This window comes from Symphalangus syndactylus, chromosome 18 (assembly GCF_028878055.3).
Source record: "Symphalangus syndactylus isolate Jambi chromosome 18, NHGRI_mSymSyn1-v2.1_pri, whole genome shotgun sequence".
NCBI classification, from domain to species: domain Eukaryota; kingdom Metazoa; phylum Chordata; class Mammalia; order Primates; family Hylobatidae; genus Symphalangus; species Symphalangus syndactylus.
The window spans coordinates 19,470,285-19,485,572 of NC_072440.2; the positions used below are offsets into that span (position 1 = coordinate 19,470,285).

Sequence of the window (15,288 nt, forward strand, 5' to 3'; positions counted from 1 at the left end):
TTTGGTGATAAAGAGGGGTTCAGCAATCTTGACAAATGCACCACTCTGGTGGAGGATGTTGATAATGGTGGAGGCTATTCATGTGTGGCAGCAGGAGATATGACAGAAATCTTTGTATCTTCCTCTCAATTTGGCTGTGATCCTAAAACTGCTCTGAAACAAAATAAATAAAACCTTAGATAAAAAGGAAAGAAAAATATGGTCTCTCTCTTTCCCCATGTGAGTTATGAGGCAAAAGACCATACCCAAAACATCGAAGCAACCTGGCTTCAGCCCCCGGAAGTGCTGCTCTTTCTCAGGGGCTCCTCGCTGCCTGAGCCTCCTCATCCCTGGCTTGCAGTGTGTCCGCCTTTCTGTCATGGCATCTGCAGCCGAGGCAGTCAGGTCTTCTCCGTCCATCAGTTTGACAGTGGCAGGGAAGGGGATGGGCAAAGTCTGATCTAGCGCCACCTAATTTAAGCAAAGACCCTGCTACCCACCAAGACCACAATATTTCGTCATCTGCAAACAGGCTGGAGTAAGCAGCTAGATTCTATTATGAAAAACAGTGGCACTTCTATTAGCTGTTTTTTTTTTTTTTTCTTTTTTGAGATGGAATCTTGCTCTGTCACCAGGCTGGAGTGCAGTGGCGTGATCTCGGCTCACTGCAACCTCCGCCTGCAAGGTTCAAGCGATTCCCCTGCCTCAGCCTTCCCGGTAGCTGGGACTACAGGCATGCGCCACCACGCCTGGCTGATTTTTTGTTTTAGTAGAGACAGAGTTTTACCATGTTGGCCAAGATGGTCTCCATCTCTTGACCTCGTGATCCGCCCGCCTCGGCCTCCCAAAGTGCTGGGATTACAGGCGTGGGCCACTGTGCCCGGCCCTAGCTTTGTTTTATGTTACTTAGAATTTACTCACTACTTCACAAATTATTTACATTTGGAATTCTGACGACTGGCCTCTGATATATACAGGACAATCCAAGCTTAGGTGGAAAAGACCTGGCACCTCCACACTCGAGACTTGCAGATGCACGTGTGACGGTGCCATTCTTCGTGTATGTTCTGGTGCATCTTTAATTCAGCAGCTGCCAGAATACTCATGGGTGCATCTTCATGCATGTTTGTCTATGTGGGTATAAGACCGAATACTCACATGTGCAGTGCAGTTTGGGCCTTGGCCGCCTCCTGTTTGGTGCTGTATCGGATCAGGGCAGTGCCCTGGGTTAGATTCAGATGGAATGTCAGCAGTGGGCCATGCTGCATGCAGATCGTTCTCAAGGTTGACCCATCAATCTAAGGAGTAATGACATTCATCAGATAAAGACTGGAGGTGGGGTGGAAAAGGTACATTTTAAGATACTCAAAGCACTGGCTGAGACCTAGTGTGCCCATTTTGCAAATAAAGTTTGCATAAATGCAGCTCAAAACAAAAGCATATGATTCAGCCTGTGGTCTGTTTTAAGAGATAAACAGGTGGGAGTGTTAATTTGTAGAGTCAAAAAAGGACAAAAATGAGATGGTATCCACATAAGAATGTAAGTTAACATTCTTAGCATCACTGCTCATGTATTCCTCTGTAAAGAGAAAGACACAAACAAGAAAAGTACTACTAAACATCTGATTATTTAAAATGCTGTTGGCTGACCTGGTTCACAGCCTATTCTAACACTGTCTTACCCCTACTTTGCCCATCCCAAGGTTAGACTATTTCTGCCTACTTCTCTATGTCCTGTGCTGACATCAGGCATTTTGACCAAAGGCTGTACTCCTCACCCCAGTTAGACTTTCACCACTTAAGATCTTCAGCGATTAGGGACAATTTTCCTAACCTACGAGTTGGATGAACAAACTTACTCACTCTGATTAATTTATTTTGCATCAAGATCTTTTTATTTATTTGTTTTTGAGACAGAGCCTTGCTCTGTTGCCCAGGCTGGAGTGCAGTGGCACAATCTCGACTCACTTCAAGCGATTCTCCTGCCTCAGCATCCTGAGTAGCTGGAATTACAGGCGCATGCCACCATTCCCAGCTAATTTTTGTATTTTTAATAGAGACGGGGTTTCACCATGTTGGCCAGGATGGTCTTGATCTCCTGACCTTGTGATCCACTTGCCTCAGCCTCCCAAAGTGCTGGGATTACAGGCATGAACCACCTCGCCTGTCCCATCAAGATCTTAAATAGGTATTTAAGATCAGTTCACCACTTCAGTTCATTTCTTTGGAAGATAAACAGATTACTATTGAATTGCTTAAAAAGCTGTACTACTGGTGGCAGTGGTAGACACCCTGCAGGATGAAAACAGGCGGTTTCTCTGCAGTTCTTTGCAGAAAATGATCAGAGAAATGCTCTTAGCATTGTTTTATATGTAACAATAGACTACACAAGCATGTCGGCATATGCCGCAACAGACTTTTTAGAACAGATGCCCTCTAGATAAATTTTAGGTGATGAAAGAAAAATTATCCAGATAAAGTAGTCCCCTTTTATCTGAGGGGTACACCTTCCAAGGCCCCCCAGTGGAGGCCTGAAATCACCGATAGTACCGAACTCTTAGTATGTTTTTCCTATACATACATACCTAAGACACAGTTTAATTTATAAATTAGGCACAGTAAGAGATTAAAATAGAAAAGTTGCCGGGTGCGGTGGCTCACGCCTGTAATCCCAGCACTTTGGAAGGCCAAGGTGGGCAGATCACGAGGTCAGGAGATCGAGACCATCCTAACATGGTGAAACCCATCTCTACTAAAAACACAAAAAAATTAGCCAGGCATGGTGGCCGGCGCCTGTAGTCCCAGCTACTTGGAGGCTGAGACATGAGAACGGCGTGAACCCGGGAGGCGGAGCTTGCAGTGAGCGGAGATCGCACCACTGCACTCTAGTCTGGGCGACAGAACAAGACTCCGTCTCAAAAAAAAAAAAAAAAAGAAAAAGAAAAGAAAAGCTATAACAATATACTGTAAGTTATGTGAATGTGGTCTTTCTCTAAAAATATCTTAATATTTTTTGACTATGGTTTGACCAAGGGTAAGAAACCATGGATAACTGTATCAAGATTTGCTTTTTTTTAAATTTAGAGATGGGGGGAGTCTCACTCTTCTGTCACCCAGGCTGGAGAGCAGGTGACTTGTTCTTAAAACCTTTTAAGCTATGATAGAGATTAGTCTGCTCTTAGGAAGCTTTGATTTTTAAAATTAATTCTAACCCAAACACGGCCACCCCCATATTCATTTTATATGGATATATGTGTATAATTAACATTTTTTTCTTTGAAACAGAGTCTTGCTCTGTTACCCAGGCTGGAGTGCAGTGGTGCATTCTCAGCTCACTGTGGCCTTCACCTCCGGGTTCAAGCGATTCTCCTGCCTCGGCCTCCCGACTGAGGTGGGACTACAGGCGCCCACCACCATACCTGGCTAATTTTTGTCTTTTTAGTAGAGACGGGGTTTCGCCATGTTGGCCAGGCTGGTCTGGAACTCCTGACCTCAGGTGATCCACCCGCCTCAGCCTCCCAAAAGTGTTGGGATTATAGGCATGAGCCACTACATCTGGCCAGCATTTTTCATAAGATAGAACAAGTGAACAGCCGATTAGCCTGCCCAGGCTTCTTTCAAAACAGTGCATCTCTTACTGCTTCTCTCAATCTCATCATACCATAATCACCACATTGTGTGACAACTCTTAGAAAATAGGAGGTATACATAGTTTTGAGGATGGTCATACAAGATTCTTCCTATGTCAGTCAACTATTTGCTAAAGAAATAACTTGGAACTTTTTTTTTTTCTCTGAGATGGAGTCTCGCTCTGTCGCCCAGGCTGGAGCGCAGTGGCGCAATCTGGGCTCACTCCAAGCTCCACCTCCCAGATTCACACCATTCTCCTGCCACAGCCTCCCAAGTAGCTGGGACTACAGGCACTCACCACCACGCCCGGCTAATTTTTTGTATTTTTAGTAAAGACGGGGTTTCAACGTGTTAGCCAGGATGGTCTTGATCGCCTGACCTTGTGATCTGCCCACCTCGGCCTCCCAAAGTGCTAGGATTACAAGTGTGAGCCACTGCGCCCAGCCATAACTTGGAACTTTGAGCTGACTTGATTAGATACAGAGATTAAGAGCTGACCCACACCCTCCCTCATGTTAACTGTATTTAGGAAATTGTTTACCTCAATGTGCACCTTGAAATACGAGTTCTGTGATTTACTCCCTACAAATGGGCAAATGTATTTAGGAGATGTATTTCCCCACAGAGAATCATAGTATGTGTTAGCATATTAAAAGGCCTAGAATTCTCAAAGTGAAAAAATCTGCTTAGTTTTGTTTAACCAAGTATACACGTCAAACATATTAGGCCAGAGACCTAATCATATCGCATGACAACACTCTGGAAAATGTTGGCTTTATAAAGTGTGCCTGAATCCATGTATGAATTAAATGCCAGAGAATGCATTCTATGTGTCAAAAACGGGAGGCATAACTGACTCCTTTTAACAAGGTGTTGTAAAGGTTGTGATGGATTCAGTTTTGATGCGCCCATTTAACCTCATTCAAGTGCTCAACATAATGCTTCTGCAAATACCTCAGTTATCTAGCAACCAAGGTGAAAGGCAGAGTGGCCTGGTGCAAATGAAGCTCCTCCAATGGAAAACCACCTGCAGGATATGATCTGATGACAGCAAATTATAGTAATGCCATCTCCACATGAAAAGGATAATAGATGGAGAGTTAAACACACCCATGTAGCTTTTTAAATTTTTTTAGATGGAGTCTCGCTCTGTCGCCAGACTGGAGTGCAGTGGTGCAATCTCAGCTCACTGCAACCTCTGCCTCCTGGGTTCAGGTGATTCTCCTGCCTCAGCCTCCCAAGTAGCTGTGACTACAGGCGTGTGTCACCACGCCCAGCTAATTTGTGTATTTTCAGTAGAGATGGGGTTCCACCATGTTGGCCAGGATGGTCTCAATCTCTTGACCTCGTGATCCATCCACCTTGGCCTCCCAAAGTGCTGGGATTACAGGCGTGAGCCACTCCAACTGGCCCCATGTAGCATTTATAAACTATGAAGTCAAATGATCTCTTCCACTGGAGAGATGGATGGTTAATTATTTACAAAGCACAAAAATGGTTAGTATGTTTTAAGGGGGAGAAAATACTGAGGTTTTGTAACTAAATGATGCATGAGATCAATATTAAGAAACAAAGAACTTAGTTGAGAAGGGAAGACACTTTTAGGGATAGGGAAGTATAGGTTCAGGTCTTGTTGGAGAACTAACACAGAAACAGGTAGCTTTTGGGTGTCCTTAAAATACTCCCTTTTCCACTAGGTTCCAGATTCTAACATGCACATCTATATAGCAAATCGTGTCTACTACACAGAAATCACCAGAAAATACCAACATACTCTGTTTTTTTCTCTTTCTCTGCCCCATAAGATCTGCAGGAACCCACTCTCTAGTGGGTTTTACCTAGTTTTATTACACTAGCTTATAAAACTAGTTTTCACTTTTATAAACTGTATGTTACCATCATCTTGAAGGCAGGCATGAAGCCTAGTGGCCAGCATCAACCCCTCTCCAGAAGTAGGCTGTGAACCTTGGGTAGGGAGGGGACACCCACTCCTGTAGTCAAGACCTCTTTGCAGTGATCAGGAGATGAGCTTTCATATCTGCCAGTCTCCCACATCTATTTCCCTCTCTCTCTTTTTTGAGAAAGGGTCTTGCACTATTGCCCAACCTGGAGTGCAATGCAATGCAATCATGGCTCACTGCAGACTCGACCTTCTGGGCTCAAGTGATCCTCCCACCTCAGCCTCCTGAGCAGCTGTGCGCCACCATGCCTGGCTAATTTTTAATTTTTTGTAGAAACAGGGTCTCATTATATTGCTTGGACTGATTTCAGACTCCTGGCTTCAAGCAATCCTCTCGCCTTGGCCTCACAAGGTACTGTGATTACAGGTGTGAGACACCAACCCCCATCTTTCCCTCTCTTTTTTTTTTTTCGAGATGGAGTCTCACTCTGTCGCCCAGGCTGGAGTGCACTGGCACAATCTTGGCTCACTGCAAGCTCCGCCTCCCGGGTTCATGCCATTCTCCTGCCTCAGCCTCCCGAGTAGCTGGGACCACAGGTGCCCACCACAACACTTGGCTAATTTTTTGTATTTTTAGTAGAGATGGGGTTTCACTGTGTTAGCCAGGATGGTCTCGATCTCCTGACCTCGTGATCCGCCTGCCTCGGCCTCCCAAAGTGCTGGGATTACAGGCATGAGCCACCGCGCCCAGCCTTTCCCTCTCTCTTAATACAATCAAGTCCTATCTAGAAAACCACGAGAAAGCATAATTACCTGTGGAGTGAGATTGTGAAGAACCAGCCAGTAACTAGGACGAACTGAGCCACCATCACTCCAGGTAGAGGCTATGAGCAACCAGAAAAATGGTTAGGAAGAGAAATAAAAGAAAAACAAGAAAAGCCATGAGGGAGAAAGATTTTCATGTAGCCCACATTTCTTCTCTGCTTTTATAAATTGTCCCTCTTTTCCACTGGACTCTGACCTTCTTTTTCTCTTCTACTGGTCCCCGACTCCTATGCACTTTTATGCCTGATTTGCAAGACAGTATTTTCCTCCCAGTGTTCTCACTCTGCCATTTTTAGTCACTCATTTTACTCCATCTGTCTCTTGGGAGTTCTTGGGTCCCTTTGCCTTATACTGACTGCGACTTTCACTCACTCAAGAGGTACCTCTTCCTCTACCAGAAGAAAAACCAGACAACTATGACTTCCTCTCTTGGGAAGACCTCTTGGTGTCTTCACCATCTGTGTTAACATAAGCCCCTTGTGGATGAACAATGGCGTTCCTTTAGGCAGATCCTCCTCACCCGAGGCGAGCCGTGAGTCCTGTGTCCCCCACCCCCTGACTGATCGGGGTGCTGTGCTGCTCCAGGGAGATGATGGTTTGGGGTTGGTCAGACCAGGAGGTGGGCGGGGCAGCGGTGTAGTGTTCCTGGAGGAAATATGGTTTTTCCACATCTTGTTGGAGAGATGAGTGGGGTTGTGTCCTATGGGATCTGGGGACCATGTTGATTTGTAATCAGGGAACTTTGCTGTAAGAAGAGAAAATTAAGGAAGGAATAAGGTTAGACGGTTCACTTTTGTTGACAAATACACGAGTTTTATCTACATACACATAAATACATACACATTTATATTCTAAAAATTAACAGTACACATTTTAAGCACAGCAATACAAAATAACACTGTTCTTAGAGCATAACGAACAGAAAATTTTCAGTGACTACTACTCTGAATTGATAGAATTATCATATGAATTAAAGATTTAATAAGATAACCAATTCTCTACTGCTTTCTTAGCTAAAAATGACTCGAAAAGGGGACACATTCAAGGAGAAAGTCTTCCTAAAGACATCAGCTTCTGGGTAACAGTGAGAATGTGAACACTAGCAGAATAAAGTATTCTATAATCATTGACTGAACGGAAAGTAATTAGTAAATTACACTTTGCTTGTGCCTTGATCCAGTCTATTAGATATTGATGTTCAAACAGATTCTTTAAAAACAATCAAGAAATATTCACTAAGGGCTTACTATGCATATGGCACTAAATCAGTGCTGTGAGGAACAGAAATAATTATCCCTAAGAACCTCAAGCTCATATGAGAACACAGAACAGATAAGCAACAGAAGTGGCGACCCCAACATCATCACGTATGTTCAATATGCAAAGTGGATCAAGAATGCTGGGCTTGCAGCAAAGGCTTTATAAAAACAGCTCGTGAAGGATTTACATAAATGGATGGGCACAAAGAAACAGGAATGTGTAAACCAAGGTTCAACATAAACTCTCTGTGTATGGAATATGTTCCCCCCCAATTTTGGTTGAACAGTTCACAGGGGCAGAGAGGTAAAGGAGGTTACAAAGATAGGCTGGGGACTGATTAAGATACTATCAGGAGTTTTTGCAACTGATTCAGCATGGAATGTTTAAACTACTGTGATAGTAAATAGAATGGAACAGAAGGAATGCATATTTGAAATATGATTGCAGAATAAATCACTAAGGAGAAATCATAACTGCCTGGATCCAGGGATTGAGAGAGAGAGGAAAGAGGAAGAAAATACTGAGGTTTTGTAACTAAATGATGCATGAGATCATTATTAAGAAACATAACTGAGTTGAGAAGGAAAGACACTTTTGGAGGTGGGGAAGTATAGGTTCAGTTTTAGACAAGTCTGAGGTGATTCTTGGACCACCTCTCAGATGAAATTTTCAACTGTTGGAAAAAGACACATAGTTCAATCTGAGATATGGGCATTTATAGGTGTAAAAGAGTTGGGTAACCAGAGTAAGTTTTTACATGTAAAAGAAATCCTACAAAAGTATAATGCAGGGTGGTGGTTCAAATCCCGGAATATTGAGATGTCTCCTTTACATACTTGCTCAGAACTGAGGCAAGTTATATCGGCTCTCAGAACCTCACTCAGTTTCTTTATCCACAAAACAGGGGTAACAACAGGACTTACTCATAGCCTTTGGTGAAGGTAAAATAAAAATTCACATGGAAGGTTTAGCATGATGCCTGGCCTGCAGGATCATTCAGTGAGTGGTAGGTTATTGTTGCACTGCTGATACGACACAGAGGTGGGAAGGAGAAAAAGACAATGTGTAGCCCACTAGCCTGCAGCGTCTTCATAGGTGCACAAAGGTCTGCTTTATTTGCTTTTGCCTGGGCAAAGCACGTAAGTCATAATGACTCTAACAGCTTAAGGTCCGACTTGTGCAAACTGAAGGTGCCAATTACTAGTATGTCTACCAATCAGTAAGGCACTATGCTCAGTGAGTGACTTCAAAGCCTTTATTATATCCACTAACTTTTCCATTTCCTAATGTCTTTTAAAAAACCATGAGGAACTTACCAAATGATGGTAAAATGAATCAAGGTCCCTTTTTTTTTTTTTTTTTCCTTTGGCCATCTGCCCTTAGCCTTTGTCCATAAGTGGGAGGGTTTTTAGAGAAAAGCCAGCTATTATTGGCTACCTTAGGAATAATAACCTGGCCTTAACAAGTTCTTCTCATGACCCTTGACTTCTTGACAGCCTTGTTAAAAGAGAAGCATGTGTGTCATTAGGACGTGACTCCAGCCCTCTGGATATGCCAGCTCCCTGCAGTTATGTCACTACCAGCCTCATCCCAAAGCTGTATCTGGCTCATCCTTCCTGAGACTAGAAGTTCCTCAAAGACATAGCAAACAGAAAAGGTGTGCTTCCATCTACACTGACCTATGCTACTGAACTTCTGTAAGACTGTATCTTACGAAATACATGCCAGTTTCCTTTATAAAAGGGAACCCGACGAAAAAGTGCTAACCAAAGGGAAACAAAAAATTCACCCTCATACCTGAAGTGCTATGAACGTTGGTAAAGGAGTTGTCAGAGGCACTGTAGGGCCAGGCACCAGGTGAAGGCAGCGAGGTGTTGAGGGAAGAATTAGACCCTTGGGTAACAAAGAACAAGAAGAAAATACTGAAGATCAATGTCAGTATAACCAGTGAAACCTTGGGAGTATTTTATTTAAACTTCAGTAGAATGGAGGACAAAATATGTCTAACAAATGAATGTGAAAAGCAATATTCTTACATTTTTTGGTTAAACTTTTAGGTACCAGCAAGTACAAATGAAGTCACAAACTGACAACTATGAAAATGCTGGGTGTTGAACATATAAGAGATGCTTTGCTCAAGTACCTGTGGTGTTATCCCGCAGCAGTTGGTGGTCAGTATCTACAATGGGAGATGTGGCTGTACCCCCCAGCACACTTCCTGGGGTGACATAGGGGTCAGATTCAGGGTCAATGTTTTGGATACCTTTCCATGGCACTCCTGGTTGGAATTCTGAGACAAGGAAAACAAATATTGGAGAAGGAAGGTTGTTAAAAAAAAATGATATAGTACTTTTTTAACATAAGAAATGGGTCGTGAAAGTATAAATACTGAATTTATTACCTCTTAGATTTTCATCACAAAATTAAGGAAAAAAAAACAACATGAACACACGCTCTTGCCAACAGCACCTTTGTTTTATCACGCTGTCTGTGGCAGTCAACTGGAAGCCACAGTTCATCAGAGCCTGTCCCCAGTAACCTGATCCTCCTGCTCCCAGGAGACTTCAGGGCTGAAGGCAGGGAAAGCAGGAATAAGGACTCTGGTGTTCACAAGAATTATCCAAGCATCTAGGCCAAGAACCGGTGAAAATATGGGCTAGAGATCAGTGCTCTTTCTCATTTTCCTTACCAGATGTTGGCCGAAATGCAAAAAATGTAATACAAATGATACTGCTACATAGAATGTCCAGGGATAACCAGCAGGGATAATTTAGCTCAGCAAGAGAAAGCCTAGAATATACATGAGGGCTCGGAATTTTTTTATTGGTCAATTTACATCATTTAAAAATTTTAAAGCTATGTGACAGAATAAACTTTTATTTTCCAAATCGTGATGAGAAAGAGCAACATGTATTATATATGAACGATCTGCATTATACAATTCTACTTTGGCCGGGCATGGTGGCTCACGCCTGTAATCCCAGCACTTTGGGAGGCCGAGGCGGGCAGATCACCTGAGGTCAGGAGTTCGAGACCAGCCTGCCCAACATGGCGAAACCCTGTCTCTACTAAACATACAAAAAATTAGCCAGGCGTGGTAGCAGGCAAGCAGGAGAATCGCTTGAACCTGGGAGGCGGAGCTTGCAGTGAACCAAGATCACACTACTGCACTCCAGCTTGGGTAATAAGAGCGAAACTCCCTTTCAAAAAAAAAAAAAAAATTCTACCTTAATAAAATGAAACTATACATATTCATGTCACAAATATGCATGCACAGAAAGAGGTCTAGGAGGATATATATTTATGGAATTAGATTTGAATTTTTGCTTTATTAAATGTTCTCATTTTTCTATCATGAGAATAGATTACTATATCCAACAAAAGAGAGGGACAGAAAGAAAAGAATTAACAAATAATCTCATTGTAATCGCTACTGCATACCTAGAAGCTAACTGGTAATAAATACTTGCCTAAGAACTAACAAATCAATTCAACAGACACTTCAAAAGAACCCATGTTACAAGGCGTCCTATGCATGGGACGAATGCGAAGTCCCAGCTACAATGTCACTTATCCCCAGGTTCCCCACCTAATGAAAATTTTCTGTCTTCCCACAGCACATGCCTTACTTCTAACAGACAATTATTGAATGAAAAAAATGAAAGCAAGTACCTTAGTAACATGAGTCACAAAAGCAATGTATCCCGAACCTGAAACTGACAATTACAAAACAAATGCTTTCCTGGAAAAGCATTTCCTGGACAATACCTGGAGGCCAACTGGCATTGCTGGATTTACTTCCGATTTTATTTGTTGGTGGAGATTTGGCAGGTAACCAGCTATCACCAGCAGGACCCGTATGGCCACCCAGTGTGTCACCAGGGATGATATCAAACTGGTTGTACGGTGACCCACCCCGGGTCTTACCAGGGGCCACTATAGCGCCTGAGAAAAGAGAGGAAATTAAATCATCCAGAATAACTCCTATGAATAGAACTTGTCTAGTTTTTATTCATTGGAATGCAAACAGTCTTCTGAAGCTGATGGGAGTATATACAAACAGCACTGGAATAAGAGGTTGCATTCAAGACTCAGCACATAATTACTAAGCAGCATGACCAACAACAAGTCATTTCGCCTCTCTGAGCCTCTCAGTTCCTCACTTAGGCACACAGGATTGCTCTCATGCTCAAATGTTCCTTTCAGTTTTAAAATTCAATAGTCTTATGAAATTAATGAAACGTTCACATCCTAGGAATCTGACCATTATTCCTAGTTTCTGTGCTAACGACTCAAGAGTGAGAAATGGGGAAAATTCTAACAATTTGTAGCACATAAGAAAGTTTTAACTAAATTTCTACTGATGCTACCCACCCAGGTTCTTAAAGGCTGGCTGATCAGGCTTAAATTAGCTGGAAGCAGCAGTGTAAACAGAGAGTCCATTGGAGGGAAAAGCATCTGCAATTGCTTTAAATTCCAACGCAATGAGATGGAATTCCCGCCTAGGGTCTTTGCCAGCACAAGACCAGCAATGAACTCTGCAGCTCTGGGATCCATGGCCTCACACATGAAGAACAGCAAATCCTTTGTAACTGGTTTCCTGAGAGCGCTTCAGTGGTTTTGTCGGTGCCCCCATCATGCATTTTATATGCTACGGGGCAGGAAAAGAATTAAAAGCTTAAAATTGCCTTGAACTAACAAAACATGCCCTTTGAATAAAATTTTGTGTCAGTGAGATACCAGTCTACTTATTTCTCAAATGAATTTTACATACTGTATTGGGTCACTTGATCTATTCTTAGGATGCTGCTTGTGAAGGGATAAAATTATTTCCAGGGTGATACAGCCTAATGGGAATATTATCAAAACTACCTCCATGCTCAGCTAAGAGGACATTTACTTTTCTGGAGCCACTGACAAATTTGGCTCAGAGGCACATTATGGTGAAGCAGTGGAAAATGAAAAGCTCAATTACTTTGGGGATTGCTAAGGAAATGGGAAAACATGATCTATAAGCTCTAAAAAGGCAAGTAGAGATTTTGCCTTCAAGATATCCTCTCACGTGCCATTTCATATTTATTATCATGCACCTATCATGTCTTTGGGGACAAGGGGACCTGGTGAATTATCAGCCTAAGGAAGCACTGAAAGTGCCCAAAGCTATAGATGACAGTGGGCTTAGATTATTCAGTCCACAAACAGATTTTACAATTTCAATAAATCATTTTTTACTTCATGCCATGAAACCAAACGATAATGCTTAGCAATGGCAGACAGAGAGCTCCACGTGGCTATTTCACCAGCCTCCTGGATGGGCTTATTAAAGAGTGGTTTACAAAGGAAACCTGAAAGGCTTCAGACTGAATGACTTGGCTGGGGCTGGGGCCTGCCAGGGCGCTGCAGCAGGAATAGCCAGACACCTATTTATACTTGGTTCTCATGGATACAGTTAAGTCCAAGTGAATTACTGTCAAATGAAACAAACACTGAAACAAAGGCTGAAGGAAGGTTCTGAGACCTTTTATCTGTTTTACAGGAAATGGAGAAGCCCTTACAGAGAGAAATTGAGAGGAAAAGCAGAACAACATCACGACCAAAGCCTGCAACGCCCATAAAAGCTGTCTTGCAGACACTCTTAATTCACACAGAATAAGAAAGTTTTCTGAAAAGTTCAAATCTCATGTATTAGGATCTATTAGTTGTCTTTTGGAGATTAAAAGGCAGGAAAATTTTTAAAAGCCGATAAATTTATTATGGTTCAAACAACCAACAAGATAGGTACTGTTATGATCCCTTGCTCTGCAAACAAACTCAACAAGCTGACTCTTCCCTCAGCCAACTTATTAGGGTTTCACCTTGGTGGGTGCCCAAGTTCACTGCTACCACCCTCAATCATGGTAGCTGAAAAATTCTGCTCCCTTTAATTAGAACTAGTACTTTATATTTCTTGTAATTCAACATACACATGACTCTGACCTTCCTCCACAGGCAATCATAGGATTCAGGAGGAAAAAGAATACCAAGTTCTGTACTTCAAAATAGTCTTATAAGATGTTTCATCAAGACCTGCTGTGGGTTGGGGGCTCTAGCTTTCAGTGCTTCTCTTACCATTTTTGTGCATATTGGCTTCCTGTGTGGCTACAGAGGGCAGCCCCTCCATCATGGAGGTCCACTGTTTAAAGCGAGACTCGGTTCCAGCCTCCTTCCCACCAACCATGCCATAGTCCATGCCGCCAGAACTGAAGCCTAAAAAGGAGAAGACCACATTTTATAAGTCTCTAGCATCAGTACCAAGAGTTCTGAAGCAGAGTCCACAAATGCCTGCAAGTGTCATTCAAAGACTAATTCACAGAGTTTCTCCACTCGGAAACAGGTATTTTTGATTCCAAGCTTTGATCTTGGCTCTTGCTCGCTAAATAAGTGATGTCTCTCTGTGAAGGTGTGAAGATGTGTATGACTGCCATCGATTAGGTCTGTCTCAATGCATTCCTGCACGCCCTTTTTCATTTAGCTGACATTTGTGCCAGACAGGATGCTGGGGCCAGCCACTCTCCAACTGAGATAGAGAAGACGACATCCAGCCAATGTAGTGCAACAGCAGCAACAGAGTTGTAGTCAGGGTGTCTTGGGGGAGGAAAGGCTTTGCAGAAGGAAGATGTGATCTAGGGCCTCAGGGAGGTATTTGGGGAAGTCAAGCAAACCAAGTACAAAGCTCTAACTCTTGATAATCAAGTGTGTTTAGGGAATGGTGAGATGTTCAAATGACTCCAATGTTTAGCTAACTCTGGGATGAAGTGAGGCGGAGAGTGGTGGGGGATGAGGAGAAATGAAGAGTCATGTCATGTAGGGTCTTTATATATTAGGCCAAGGAGTTCAGATCTTTTTTTCTCTAGGATAAGAGGATAGTGAAAATTTTAAGCATGTAAGAGGATAACTAGTATGTATTTTAGGAAGAGAATTGGCAGCCTGAGTGTGGGGTGGGTGGAGGTCAGGGCAGAATGTGAAAGATAAATTTGAAAGTAGTCTTTAAGCAATGAGGAAATGAGGAAGACACCAAAGCTTGAGTAGGTGGGTAGTTTGAGATTCTGAGTTCACTTTGCCATGAGCCCCAGGTAAGTTTCAGGGGAAGAGTCTTGGTGGGTAACGTTTTCCCACTGCACAGAGCTGGAGAGCTGGAAGCCACACAGCAGAAGCTGGACGATGGAGTCTAACACAATCCATCATCCATTTGGGTCAGAATGTACGTGACACTTGTTCATAAAAACTCTCAAAAAAGTAAAACAAAGGACTAAAATGATGAAACAGGGAGGGGGAGAATGATAAATGACCATAGAAAAATGAGAATGAGCCACAGGGAGCGCAGAGCGGCAGCACGAGTGCAGGCATCCCAGGGAGGCGAGCAAGGCTCCCACCACGGCAGAGCCAAGCTTCTCTGCCCCAAGATGTGCAACTCTAGCCAGGCCAGACGCCACACTATACCCATAAAGCGTCCTCAATTTCCATCTCTCCAAATCCCACTAAGGGCCCAGGTTGTGTTTTTCGTCCCCTGTGCTTATCCTAGTTGTCTGGGATAGTTTTATAAACGCATAATAAATCAAGTAAAAGTCTAACACCTTCCTGACCCATGTTAAAAATGTTGCTATTTATATAAAGAACAGTGTTCTTTCACACTTTGTAACCGAATTTACTAGTTC

The 15,288-nt window shown here is 42.9% G+C and overlaps 1 protein-coding gene across 14 annotated transcripts in view; it reads right to left on the reverse strand.

Annotated features, from left to right (window-relative positions):
- The window catches only part of TNRC6B (trinucleotide repeat containing adaptor 6B), a 294,090-nt gene that overhangs the window by 13,760 nt on the left and 265,042 nt on the right, over positions 1–15,288 (reverse strand). For 11 of the 14 annotated variants that reach the window (XM_055252755.2, XM_055252752.2, XM_055252753.2 and 8 more), the window contains 7 exons: positions 13,703–13,840; positions 11,363–11,539; positions 9,738–9,884; positions 9,392–9,487; positions 6,855–7,079; positions 6,323–6,393; positions 1,138–1,277 (listed from right to left, as the gene is read on the reverse strand). In XM_055252755.2, the coding sequence (XP_055108730.1) occupies positions 1,138–1,277; positions 6,323–6,393; positions 6,855–7,079; positions 9,392–9,487; positions 9,738–9,884; positions 11,363–11,539; positions 13,703–13,840 (994 nt within the window). Of the gene's footprint in view, positions 1–1,133; positions 1,278–6,322; positions 6,394–6,854; positions 7,080–9,391; positions 9,488–9,737; positions 9,885–11,362; positions 11,540–13,702; positions 13,841–15,288 lie in introns of those variants that run through there. The other 3 variants (XM_063622887.1, XM_055252754.2, XM_063622889.1) reach the window with 2 other exon arrangements.